The sequence below is a fragment of the Epinephelus lanceolatus genome, chromosome 22 (genome assembly GCF_041903045.1).
Source record: "Epinephelus lanceolatus isolate andai-2023 chromosome 22, ASM4190304v1, whole genome shotgun sequence".
Taxonomy (NCBI): domain Eukaryota; kingdom Metazoa; phylum Chordata; class Actinopteri; order Perciformes; family Serranidae; genus Epinephelus; species Epinephelus lanceolatus.
In genome coordinates, this window is record NC_135755.1 from 3,797,501 (window position 1) to 3,810,913 (window position 13,413).

Sequence of the window (13,413 nt, forward strand, 5' to 3'; positions counted from 1 at the left end):
CAAATAAATTATTATCATGGAGAAAATCACACAGCTGGTCTGCGACTACTTTCTCAAGGATCTTTGACATAAAGGGAAGATTAGATATTGGTCTATAGTGGCTAACACCTCTGGATCCAGGGTGGACTTTTTTAGTAGAGGTTTAATTACAGCTACCTTAAAAGACTGTGGTACATAGCCTGTTAATAAGGATATATTGATCATATCTAATATATGAGTGTTAACTAAAGGAAAGACCTCCTTAAGTAGCCTAGTTGGGATGAGGTCTAAGAGACACGTTGATGATTTAGATGAAGAAATCACTGCGGTCAATTCTTGAAGAGAAATCGGGGAGAAGCAATCTAAATATATATTAGGTTTTACAGCTGTGTTTGAGGTTAGATAGGTACTATCTGAGGACAGGAGGTCATGAATTTTGCCTCTAATAGTTAGAATTTTGTCATTAAAAAAGCTCATAAAATCATTACTGCTAAGGGCTAAAGGAATACAAGGCTCAATAGAGCTTTGACTCTCAGTCAGCCTGGCTACAGTGCTGAAAAGAAACCTGGGGTTGTTCTTATTGTCTTCTATTAATGCTGAGTAATAGTTTGCTCTGGCATTGCGGAGGCCCCTCTTATAAGTTTTGAGACTGTCTGTCCAGATTAAACGAGATTCTTCCAGTTTGGTTAATCGCCAATTCCTTTCAAATTTTTGCGATATTTGTTTTAACTTACGGGTTTGAGAGTTATACCAAGGAGCGAACTTTCTTTGCTTTGCTAACTTCTTTTTAAGAGGAGCTACAGAGTCAAGTGTTGTTCGCAGCGAGCCTACGGCGCTATCGACAAAATGATCAAAGTCGGTACAGGAAACCTCTGTTACTGAGGGACTTGGTATTGAATTTAACGACGAAGTAATCTTTTCCTTAAATTTTGTGACAGCACTATCTGATAAACATCTAGTATAGTAACTGTTGCTGAGTGGAGTGTAATCGAGTAAAAAGAAATCAAAACTAATCAGATAATGATCCGATAGCGAGGGATTCTGTGGAAAGACTGTTAGATTATCAATTTCAATTCCATACGTCAGAACTAGATCGAGGGTATGGTTAAAACAGTGAGTGGGTTCATGTACACCCTGACTGAAGCCAATGGAGTCTAATAATGAGATAAACGCGGTAGCCAGGGAGTCATTATCAACGTCGACATGAATGTTAAAATCGCCTACAATAATAACTTTATCTGATTTAAGAACTAAACTGGATAAAAACTCTGAGAATTCAGATACAAATTCAGAATACGGGCCAGGAGCACGGTACACTATAACAAATAAAAGTGGCTGCGAGGTTTTCCAGGTCGGATGTAAAAGACTAAGAACAAGGCTTTCAAATGAATTATAATCTAGTTTAGGTTTAGGGCTGATTAACAGACTAGAGTTAAAAATGGCTGCAACTCCCCCTCCTCGGCCGCTGCCTCGAGGAATGTGGGTATTATTATGACTGGGAGGAGTGGATTCATTTAGACTAACATATTCATCTTGACACAGCCAGGTTTCAGTGAGACTGAGTAAATCAATATGATTATCTGATATTAATTTGTTTACTAACACTGCTTTAGACGATAGAGACCTGATATTTAACAGTCCGCATTTAATTCTCCTGTTTTGTCTTTCTGTCACAGAAGAGGTTTTAATTTTTATGAGGTTGTTTTGTTTAATTTTAGATTTAGATAATTTAGGTGGTCGGGGGACAGACACCGTTTGTATAAAACTATGAAAACTATGGCTGGGTAACTGCACTAGAAGCTCAGAGAAGCGTGTGTGTGTGAAAAATGGTCTCATTAATATTTAAATATTTTATTCAGTCGTCTTGTCTCTACAATTAACAACGACAAGGAGAAGAAGAATTGTCAGGTAGTTAGTTTGATAGTTTTAACCTTTGTGCTCTGTTATTTTTATTTACATATGTTTTTTATGTGTGTGTGTTTTTCAGGTCAGGTGTTCAGCCCTCACCTTGGACAGAATATCACTCTGACATGTCAAGTTTCCAACAGTGCCACCATCGTAGCTGTATGGTGGGCCAGACGAGACCTGAAGTCAGAATATGTCTTCTATTACCGGGATGGGCAGTCTGATACCGACATCCAGCATCCATCCTTCAAAAGCAGGGTGGAGCTGGCAGAGGGTGAGCTGAAGGATGGCAACCTGTCCGTGGTCCTGATGAATGTGAACAGCAGCGACTATGGAGAATACACCTGTGGCTTTAAGGAGCGCAAAGAGGAAACAGTTGTTAAGAATGAGTTCACCTGCAACATCGCACTGATAAAACCAGGTTGGTTGGTGCTGTTATTGATGTGATTGTTCGTCTTGATGGTGGTGGTGATGATGATGATGATGATGATGATGTTGTGATCTTTGAGATGTGTCAGAGGGGCACAGACAAGAATTCAGACCTTGTTGCTTCAAGAGCAGCTGAATAGCAACAGTATGATCTCTGATCTCTTTAGTCTTTTCTGTCAGAGAAGAGTGTGTGTGTGTGTGTGTGTGTGTGTGTGAAGAGACCTCCTGTTTAAACTCTCTGTACTTTACAGATGGAAACACTTTTTGACTCTGGATGGTTATTATTGTTTTTCAGACCAACATGTGACAGTGCACCCTGGAGATAACGTCACTCTGAGATGTGAGGCTGGTGATGTCTCCATCAGAGCTGTAGAGTGGACCAGACCTGACCTGGAGCCACAATACGTCCTCTTTTACAGACACAAACACTCAGACCCAACCCACCAGCATCCATCCTTTACAGGCAGGGTGGAGCTGGTGGACAGAGAGCTGAAGGACGGAGACGTGTCTTTAACTCTGAAGAATGTGACCAGCAGAGACTCTGGAACATACGAGTGTCGAGTTAAATCAGGTGGATCAAGACGTACAAAGAGAGCCATCATTAAGACTGATCCAATCACAGTCATCTACCTGGAGGTTACAGGTGAGTGTGTGGAGCTCAGTGTGTGTGTCTGTGTATCAGGTTGGAGCTGCAGTTTATTCCTGAGAGTCAAACATCAGAAATACACAAGACAAATGAAGGCTGTTCAACTAATCACACATTTACTGACTCTGATTTATTTAATCTGCAGGTGCAGAGAAGGAAAACTACATGGGTGGAAACTTCCCTCATGGACACGTTGGACTGGGAGTTGTTGCAGTGCTTCTTGTAGCTGCTGTAGTGTTTGTTGCTGTCTGGAAATATAGAGGACGTATGATCAAGAAACCAGAACTTTCTACTGATGATGAATCAGAAGACGAAGAGCTCATCTTAAATGTCACAGACACTTCTCTTCCTGTCTGAGGGTGTGAGGTCCTGTGTCGCGCTGCAGTTTGAGACTCCTCACCATGATGGTCTGTTTCAACCAGTCATGTCTCTCCTCTTCATTTTGGGTGAATCCTGTCGTTTTGTTTGTGATGTCACTATAAGGACACTTCACTCCAGTAAAAGTACTGTAACTGTAGTCATTTCACTGGAGTAAATAATTCTCCCTCCACGAATCACTACTTTTATGGTGGAGGAGGGTTTGTGTACATGTTGATCCTGGGAGCTGTGCTGTCTGGAGCACTGAGCTCCTGGTAGGGTCTCCCAGAGCAAACTGGTCCCAGTGTGGGGTCAGACTAAGGCCCCTTGGCCCTCAAAATGAAGCAACGAGGGGTAGGGGTTGAAATCTTTCCCTAGGAATTGGGACACCACTCACTACGTCACTGTGTCGTTTACGTTCACGCATACGTAACTATTTTAAACAGGAAGCTGCGAGCCATCTACATTTCCAACCGGCATCTACAATGAAGTCTCCAGTTGAGTTCATCCGACCGATCATGTTTGCCGCATTCATCATGCTTCATTTGATGAACGACAGACGACAGGGGACTTCTGCTAGCTAGCTAACATTACGAGGCAGCATAGTTATACTAGCTGGCGTGTTATCATAATGTGAAAAAATTTTGCAGAACAGGACAGATGACAGACGCCAGATAGTGCGAGCTAGCTAGCTAGCTAACAAGCAACCTGACAACGGTAACGTTAGCTGTGTGTGAACTTTTTTCCCCATCTCTTGCTCGGTGGTAGCCATGGCGACGTCTACCTTTCAAGTCAACATCTGAAATCCCTCGCTCCGAAGGGCTAGTTTCATATCCACTACCCCTCGTTATGCCCCCTACCCCTACACGCAAAAAGGAATTGGGACACCCCTACCCCTCGCGGGAACGCGCAAATGTAGAAGTAGGGCCAAGGGGTACGGCCAAGGGGGGGTATTGGGACGGGCACTAAATGTAAATCATTTCACGTGTCCATCATTTATCCCTACTCATCATGTTCAGTGAATGTGAACAGAACCTGTCAGGTTTTCCTGAAAGATTCTGCTCTGATTATGTTTCTGTAGATTTTTTAATATATTTTGTGTATGTTGCTGTTGTGTTTCTAAAAAAAAGTATGATTATTTGTGGAAAAATATACTAAAAGAAAAAGAAAAAAGAAAGTGAAAAGGTACTTTTTTTGGTACAAACAGTGAATGTAGTGTGTTGCTTTGCACTGATGTATTACAGACCTTGTGGGATGATATCTTTCACCATCTGAACAGAAAATGAAAATGTCAGCAGACAGACGAAGGCACCTGGTGTTTGCTTAGATTTATATATTTCCAGATAATGTTATAAAGATGATATAACCTTGTGTGTTTTATACTGAGGAGCTGATTAAACTCTGATTACTGTTAAGAAGGGTTAAAAATAAAAACACCTGATGCACAGTTCATTGTTTAGAGGGTAAGAGTTAGATTTCAGGTTTTAAATTCCTTCACATCAAATAAACTAATAAGAATGATGAGCATCTTTTCTCTGTGTTTTGTTTCCTTGTTATGTGGTTTAGTCTGTGTCCCAGGTCAGTCTGTTGTAGAGAAACAACACTGACATGTAGTCGTATACAAAGAGGATGAAGGAGGTGTTTACTTCATTCTGCTGCTGATCTCAGGTCAGCCATTTTTTTCCCTGTTGAAGGGTTTTTTGGGGAGTTTTTCCTGATCAGCTGTGAGGGTCCTAAGGACAGAGGGATGTCGTATGCTGTGAAGCCCTGTTTTGTGATATTGGGCTTTATAAATAAAATTCATTGATTGAACTGATTGTCATTTTGCAAAAGTGGCCCCTGGGCAAAGCCAGTTGGGTGTCCCTCCTCTGTGGGGACTGACTCGCTCTTCAAGTGGACACTAGAGGACATTTAGTGTTGGCTTCATTCATGCACACATGAAACATTAAGCTGATTTAGGCTAAATGAAGACAACTTTCTGAAGTTGAAGTTTTAGCATTTCCAGACTTTGACTGGATATAAATGTGTTCAGAGTGACTGAACTGTATCTGTGTGTAGCCCTAACTATGAGAAGTCTCTGACATAGTGTCCATATATTTAAGTAAATTCACTTTTTAATTTAAGTAATGCTTCCTGATGTTTTATATTTATTGTTTTTATATGCTCCTGTAAAAAGCAGCTGCTGTTTTAAGAGTGGGCGTTACAAAATGAGAAGGAGATTTATATATATATATATAAAGTTATATCAGACTGTACATGTGGTGGCAGCTCTGCTTTAGTGTCTGTGAGTGAGATGCTTCAGAGAGCAAGTTCCTGAGTGTCTACAGGCCTGTAGTGCCCCCTCCTGGCTGATGTGGGAACCTTGCTGGGATGGATCTACAGTACATCAGGTGTGATAAACAAACACACTGTCATTTCAGACCATCTGACTGGAAATAAATTTCAAACAACAAACAAAAATAATAATAATAAAGCCTTAAAAGCTGAGTACCGTCCAAGTGTGTTTCCTGGTGTAGTGCAGGAATGTCCCACCCTCCTCTGCCTGTGATTGGCTAATACTCGTCGTCTTCATTGGTTGGTCAGGGTTAGGGTAAAAGACTGTCAGGGTAACCAATCAGAGGCGACATCCCTTCATCGCCACAGGTCAATCAGACCTTCTGGAAGTTTTTCCACAGTTCCAGTTCTTCACCTTCATATAAAATGGCCGTGTGTCAGATCCGTCGTCTCGCCCTGGTCTTTGTATTCATAATCTGTGACGTCTGCTGTGGCGGTAAGTTTGCTGTGTGAAACGGTGAAAGTGTGACAATCAGCCGGTCGACACTTAGATCGGTTAAAAAGCAGCACCGTGTTCGTTATTTGATGAAACGTTACCTGTCCGGTGTCATGGCGGCGCGGCCTGGGCATCAACGGTTGACGGTGTCAGTTAGAGTCAGTCTGAAATAAGGTGTGTGGCTAACACAAGCTGACGAGACTTTAACGTTTTGTTCTACGACATTAAATACGTCAGTAAACACGTCACTGAATGTAAAAGTTTATATGTGTCGTAGTTAAACTCCGAAACTCCCGCGTGACGCACTTTAAAATCAAAGCTAACTGCCTCGGTTAGTTTTAGCCGCCTGAAAAGGCCAGCCAAAAAATGCGTACAATTTGAAGTGTACGTTACAGTAAGATTATTTTAACTGCTTTATCTTAATGTTTGCTGATTCAGCTTATCACCGTGATTGTTGATGTTTGAGCGATGTCACGGTAATTCGGCCGATACAGAGCTCCAGTGATGACGTTTTTCTGTAGTCAGACACAATGGCTCTTTTCCCTCGTCATAAACTCTGTGTGGGATCTTTTCGTTGGACTTATGATTATTATAGAAAATAAGCTTCATGGTGAACACACGTTTATGACACTGACATGTTTGTTCAGTATTATAATCTTTACTAATGAACTTGGTGAATATTGAAGTGTGAATACAGTCACCAGAAGTAAAACACTAAATCAGATTAGAAACGAACTACACCACGGTCACATGACGTCACCACCATTAAAAACAATAGGCTCGCTGGAGATGAGTCAGGCCGGAGCAGGTTTGATCACCAGTGATTGCTGCACAATGCATGCTGGGTAGATTTGTGTCTGACTTCATCCTGACTTGCTCTTACATCATCCAAAAGTGGACAGTGATAATCTCGCGAGATCGAGGCGGCTGCAGTTTTTAGAGCCAGGTGCTATTAGTGATGGCGAAATCGAAGCTTCATGAAGCAATGAACCACTTTGACACACCTGCTTCAAGAATGACACACTGCTTCGAAGCATTTCATACAGTCAGAAGAGTGACATCTGCTGGCTGTGTGTCAGAACTGCATCTAAGTGAAAGACCATTGGGACTGTCTGTAACGAGGCCTTGCTCCCAGTAGTCATGTGATTGTGGGCGTGCCGAAGCAGGGATCGAAACACTGCCTCGGAACACTTGCGCTTCAATAGATCGACACTGTGTCGAGCAAACTGGCTCGAGCGTAACATCACTAGGTGCTACACCTGCTCTGACTCTCACCTGATCCAACAGCTGATTGGTTTAGATGTTGACTCAATGAGATGACGTTTAAAATAAACTCTTAATGTTAATTGAGTTATAATCCTGATTTACACATGTCTGTTTTTGAACATGTGTAGCCTGTTATACAGAGATGTATACATTTTAGTTCAGTCACATTAAAGCCTTTACATGGGATTTATATCTTGTTACCTGCAGGAACAGATGCGCTGTTCATCAACATACATGACATATATTAATATGACAGGGCAACCTATAAAAAATCAGTCTGCAGGGCTCTTGCAATCTCTGCCCTCGCAGACTTAATGTGATGACAGTAAGACTACAGAACATCATTAAACTAGGCTTGTCATGATACCAGAATTTTAGTAGTCGATACCAATACCAGTGAATTTCCATGTTACTCATTTGATACCACGATAAAATAAAACAACAGAACTCGTGTATTTCTAAATTCACTACTTTATGAAAACTGTTTTCCACTGCTTCATATGAATTTGAGTCATATTTTCTGTGCCTTTCAAAAACTTCCGTGATCTTCAACATCATCCCCAGACTGATACTATAGACAGGAAGCTCAGCAGAGTACCTGTACTACAGAGCCAGTTCAACCTATCTCATTTGACTAACCAATCACATTGGCCATCGTCATTGCACAGTGGCTCGTTCTTCAGTTGCAGGGTAATGAAACTTATAAACAAGATCCATCACTGCACGGTGGTTCGTTCCAAAGTTTTAGTCTAGATGGAAATAGGGGTCCACGTGCACCTCCGGGATTTTTTTTGTGGCACTTGATTTTTCTTAATGCACTAAGTGCCTATTTTCATATTTTGCCAGGTACCAAGCTGAAATAATGTCCCAAAGGCTTCATTTTTAACCCTTTATTGCACCTATCCCCAACCGGAAAAAGAAAGATATAGAAAGTGGTGTAACTTTTGAAGTAAACAACATACAGAGACAAAAAAACACATTTTTCCATACAACTCTGACCCAAGGAATTCAATGGAATGATTATTTTTGACATTTGACAACATCTTGACTCTATTTCTGGACAAAAACAACAAAAAAAGCGAAAAAAATGTTAATTTCACAACTATATTTTCCTTTTTTAATGCACGTAGGATGAAAAAATTTTCACCCTGTTTTTTTAAATCATTTTAGGGAATATTTTAAGATAATACTAGTTAGCAGACTGAAATAATGGCCTATGGGGTTTATTTTTAACAGTTTATTACACCGAATCCAAAGAAATTGAAAATAGCTTAGCTTTTGAAGTAAACAACACAGAGAGACAAATGAACACATTTTTCCATGTGTGAAGTGCCTCAAAAGAAGATTCGATCCCTATCATGTATCATGTCCCAACTCTTTCTGAGTATGGTCATTTTACCACACTTGGCACATCCAAGGGAGGGCACAGCAAGAGGCTATCATATCTACCACAGTATTTGTGATATGAGACTCTGTGAACCAGCCACTTCGCCACACCGTATGAAGGATATTTGTGACCAGATACCATTGACATTAGAGGGCTTGCCTTTGGATGAAACTGGCTATCATCAAAACTGCTACAAAAGCTTTACAGGGAAATTAGGTGGTTTAAAAGTGTCAGAGACCTCTATATCTGGTGAATCATCATCATCATCAATAAAGGACTTCCGACGCCGGCTCAAATCTCTGTCATATCAATCTGAAGGGACTCGGTGTTCCTTCTTGTTTTCAAATCAGTGCATTTTCTGTGACATTTTCTGTGACAAAATAAAAACCAAGGTCAAGGGCAAAACTGAAAAGCTTACAAAGTTTCAGAGTTGGAAACACAAGGAACCAGCTGGAAAGTCATCGAACGTAGAGCACAGGAATTGAATAAAGAGGCTCTTTACCGCAAGGTGCAGGGCAAGGACCTCTTTGCAATGGACGCCAGGTATCATCCATCATGTAGGAACAACTTCAACACGGAGTACCAAAACCATGTACATGGGAGAGAGAGAGGGCGGAAAAGGCAGCAGACTGCATTGACAGCCAGCAGGCTCAAAAGATGGCAGCACATGATAAGTCACATAGCGTGGTAAAGGATTACATTCTTAGGAATGTGATTGAACGCAAACAGGTTGTCCAGCTAAGATTCCTGTCCAACTTTTAAGAAGTTTCTTAAATAGAGTCAAGATGTTGTCAAAATAATCATTCCATTGAATTCCTTGGGTCAGAGTTGTATGGAAAAGTGTTTTTTTGTCTCTGTTTTTTTTTACTTCAGAAGTTACACCACTTTCTATATCTTGTTTTTCTTTTTCCGGTTGGGGATAGGTGCAATAAAAGGTTAAAAATGAAGCCTTTGGGACATTATTTCAGCTTGGTACCTGGCAAAATATGAAAATAGACAATTCAGGATTTAGAAAAATAAGGTGTCACAAAAAATCTGGGGGGTGTGTGTGGACCCCTATTTCCATCTAGACTATTTTTGATGTATGAGTCTTCTTTACAAGATCTGTCGCTGCACAGTGGTTCGTTCCCAAGGTTTTTTATGTATATGACTCTTTACAAAATCCGTCGCTGCACGGTGGTTCGTTGTAATGTTTTTGATGAGTCGTCTTTACAAGATCTGTCGCTGCACAGTGGTTCGTTCCCAAGGTTTTTTATGTATATGACTCTTTACAAAATCCGTCGCTGCACGGTGGTTCGTTGTAATGTTTTTGATGAGTCGTCTTTACAAGATCCGTCGCTGCACGGTGGTTCGTTCTAATGTTTTTGATGAGTCTTCTTTACAAGATCCGTCGCTGCACGGTGGTTCGTTCTATGGTTTTGATGAGTCTTCTTTACAAGATCCGTCGCTGCACGGTGGTTCGTTCTAATGTTTTGGATGAGTCTTCTTTACAAGATCCGTCGCTGCACGGTGGTTCGTTCTATGGTTTTGATGAGTCTTCTTTACAAGATCCGTCGCTGCACGGTGGTTCGTTCTAATGTTTTTGATGAGTCTTCTTTACAAGATCCGTCGCTGCACGGTGGTTCGTTCTAATGTTTTTGATGAGTCTTCTTTACAAGATCCGTCGCTGCACGGTGGTTCGTTCTAATGTTTTTGATGAGTCTTCTTTACAAGATCCGTCGCTGCACGGTGGTTCGTTCTAATGTTTTTGATGAGTCTTCTTTACAAGATCCGTCGCTGCACGGTGGTTCGTTCTAATGTTTTTGATGAGTCTTCTTTACAAGATCCATCGCTGCACGGTGGTTCGTTCTAATGTTTTTGATGAGTCTTCTTTACAAGATCTGTCGCTGCAAGGTGGTTTGTTCTAGGGTTTTATACAGTCAGGTCCATAATTATTTGGACAATGATACCGTTGTCGTCATTTTGGCTCTGTACACCACCACAATGGGTTTTAAATGAAACAATGAATACCTGCTTAAAGTGCAGATTCTCAGCTTTCATTTAAGGCTGTTTTCAAAAATTTTGTATGAACCGTGTAGGAATTACAACCATTTCTTCACACAGTCCCCCAACTTTAAGGGCTCATATGTATTTGGACAAACTAACATAACCATTCATTAAACAGTCAGTTAATACTAATACAGTCAATGACTGCCTGAAGTGTTGGACCCATAAACATCACCAGATGCTGGGTTTCTTCCCTGGTGATGCTCTGGTAGGCCTTTACTGCAGCCGTCTGCACTTCCTGCTTGTGTTTTAGGTGTTTTGCCCTACACACCTATACATGCTCAATTGGATTCAGGTCAGATGCTATGACTTGGCCATTGCAGAGCGTTCCACTTCTTTACCTTAAAAATGTCTTTGGTTGCTTCTGCAGTGTTCTTCAGGTCATTGTCCAACTGCACTGTGAGGCATCGTTCAATGAGTTTTGAAGCATTTGGTTGAATCTGAGCAGATAATGGTGCCCTTGCAACCAAGTATTAAAACTGACTGTTTAATTAATGATTGTAATAGTTTGTCCAAATACATATGAGCCCTTAAAGTTGGGGGACTGTGTGAAGAAATGGTTGTAATTCCTACATGGTTCATAAAAAAATTTTGAAAACAGCCTTAAATGAAAGCTGAGAGTCTGCACTTTAAGCAGGTATTCATTGTTTAATGTAAAACTCATTGTGGTGGTGTACAGAGCCAAAATGATGACAACTGTATCATTGTCCAAATAATTATGGACCTGACTGTATATGTTACTTCTTTACGAGATCCCTGCTTTCACCTTCCTTCCATTCCTTTAAATTATGCTTTGTAAAATGTTTCTCATAACGTGTTTTTGTATATTATTGTGTACTTGTTTCTTTTCAAAGAAACTATAGAGCAGCCAATCACTGTTTTTCCCAGATGTTTTAGATTTTAAGGTTCTGTAACTAATAAACTGAATGAGCCATTTTCTGTTTTCATTTTTGTTGTGGGGCTTTTCTGTTGTGTTGAAGGGGAGAACTGAGAAGTAGAGCAACCATCTTTGTGTGTGTGTGTGTGTGTGTGTGTGTGTGTGTGTGTGTGTGTGGTCACCATAGCTTGCTCCATCCCTCCTCTGGTCTGCATTTATGCCTTTTATTGAACTTCCTTAGTGTTACCTGGTTTAATGGAGACAAGTTATTATTTATCTTTGCCAATAAAATTCATATTTGTGGTGCAGCAGTCTCTGACTCCAGTTCATTCTGGGCTATGTGTGTTGAGTACTGAGTATCTTTATTATCTTTCTGTTGGAGTCTTTTCTATATGTTGTGTATTTGAATTGTTTCTATTGAACTATACTTCTATTTATGTCGTACTGTATTATACTGCTGTACCACTTTTCTGTGTCATGATAAAGTCTGGCTAAAGCATCAGTGATTTCTTTACACATCGGACTGTGAGCTGCGGAGGTACACCCTCAACTTGTTTTCATCATGTCGGTGTCCAAGATGTTAGCGTGGGCCTAAAGTCATGGTGCTGGTGCACTGGAGACGTCCTTGTAGCACCCAATGAAGAAATATTATGTCCTGACTGATATCGTGACAACACTTTTACCAATGATGATCCTTAATACCTTTCAGGTTGGGTCATTTTATCCAGAAGTGATGATATAATTAAGCAAAATCACGAGAGGGAGTGCTGTTGTACTAATGTCCATGTAGCTGTGATTTCAAGTAGGACGTGCTCCTGGAAACAAGGGGAAGGTTCTTATATAGCTTTATCAGTAATATAAAGTCAACAGACAGGAATATAGGAAGGACAAGGAGGGAGGAGGTAATATGCAATAGGATTAAATTAGGTCATTCCAATTTAAACAGTACACTACACAAAATAGGAAAACACCCAACTGGTTTGTGTGTACACTGTCAGTCAGAGGAATCAATAACACATGCAATCACAGAATGCAACACTTACAGCCAAGAAAGACAGCATATGAAGGAGGAGTTGAGAAAAACTGGAATACATGAAACTAATGTTAAAATTTTGAGTCTGCCAAGTGGGCTGAGTACAAGAGTGTTTTTTGATTTCATTAGACGGACAGGTTCACACAATAGAATCTAATCTGTGATTCACACTCCGGAGCAGAAGGTGGCCGTAATGCACCTAATACGCAGGTTGCCAACCGCCGTTAAAAGACAAAGAAGAAGAAGACTGGCTTGGCCAGGGTTATGGTAAGACTGTCAGGGTATCCAGACAGAGGCTGAGGAGTGGAGGAGAGAGCCGGAGAGCACGAGTTTGAATTGTTTGAAGATACGAGGTAAAGGAGCAGAGTGCTATTTTTGACGGATTCAAAACAACTGTACCGTGAATGTAGCCATCATGGGTGATAGTACGGATGGAGATAATGACAGTGAAAGTAAGGCATGGCAGGAAATAACCAGAAAGAGGAAAGATAGGAGCAACAGCTCTGGCAGTGCGACCTCTAGCTTGGAGGGAGATGATATGAACAATAAAGTTTAGTCGGCCAGTCTGAGGAGAGAGGATGAAGTTGAATGGAAAGTAATAGTGACACTCAAAAAAGGAGGAGGACACTTTGACCCAGTTAAAATTACGAAAGCAATCGAAAAAGAAATGGGTAAAATCAAGTTTGCTAAATTCTTAAGCAACAAAAGACTACTGATA

The 13,413-nt window shown here is 40.8% G+C and overlaps 1 protein-coding gene across 1 annotated transcript in view; it reads left to right on the forward strand.

The window, feature by feature from the left end:
• LOC117245929 (uncharacterized) overlaps positions 1–13,413 on the forward strand; it is a 41,535-nt gene that overhangs the window by 14,042 nt on the left and 14,080 nt on the right. Inside the window, exons 5-6 of the mRNA XM_078164733.1 lie at positions 1,967–2,305; positions 2,609–2,956. Coding sequence (XP_078020859.1) covers positions 1,967–2,305; positions 2,609–2,956 — 687 coding nt within the window. The remainder of the gene's footprint in view (positions 1–1,966; positions 2,306–2,608; positions 2,957–13,413) is intronic.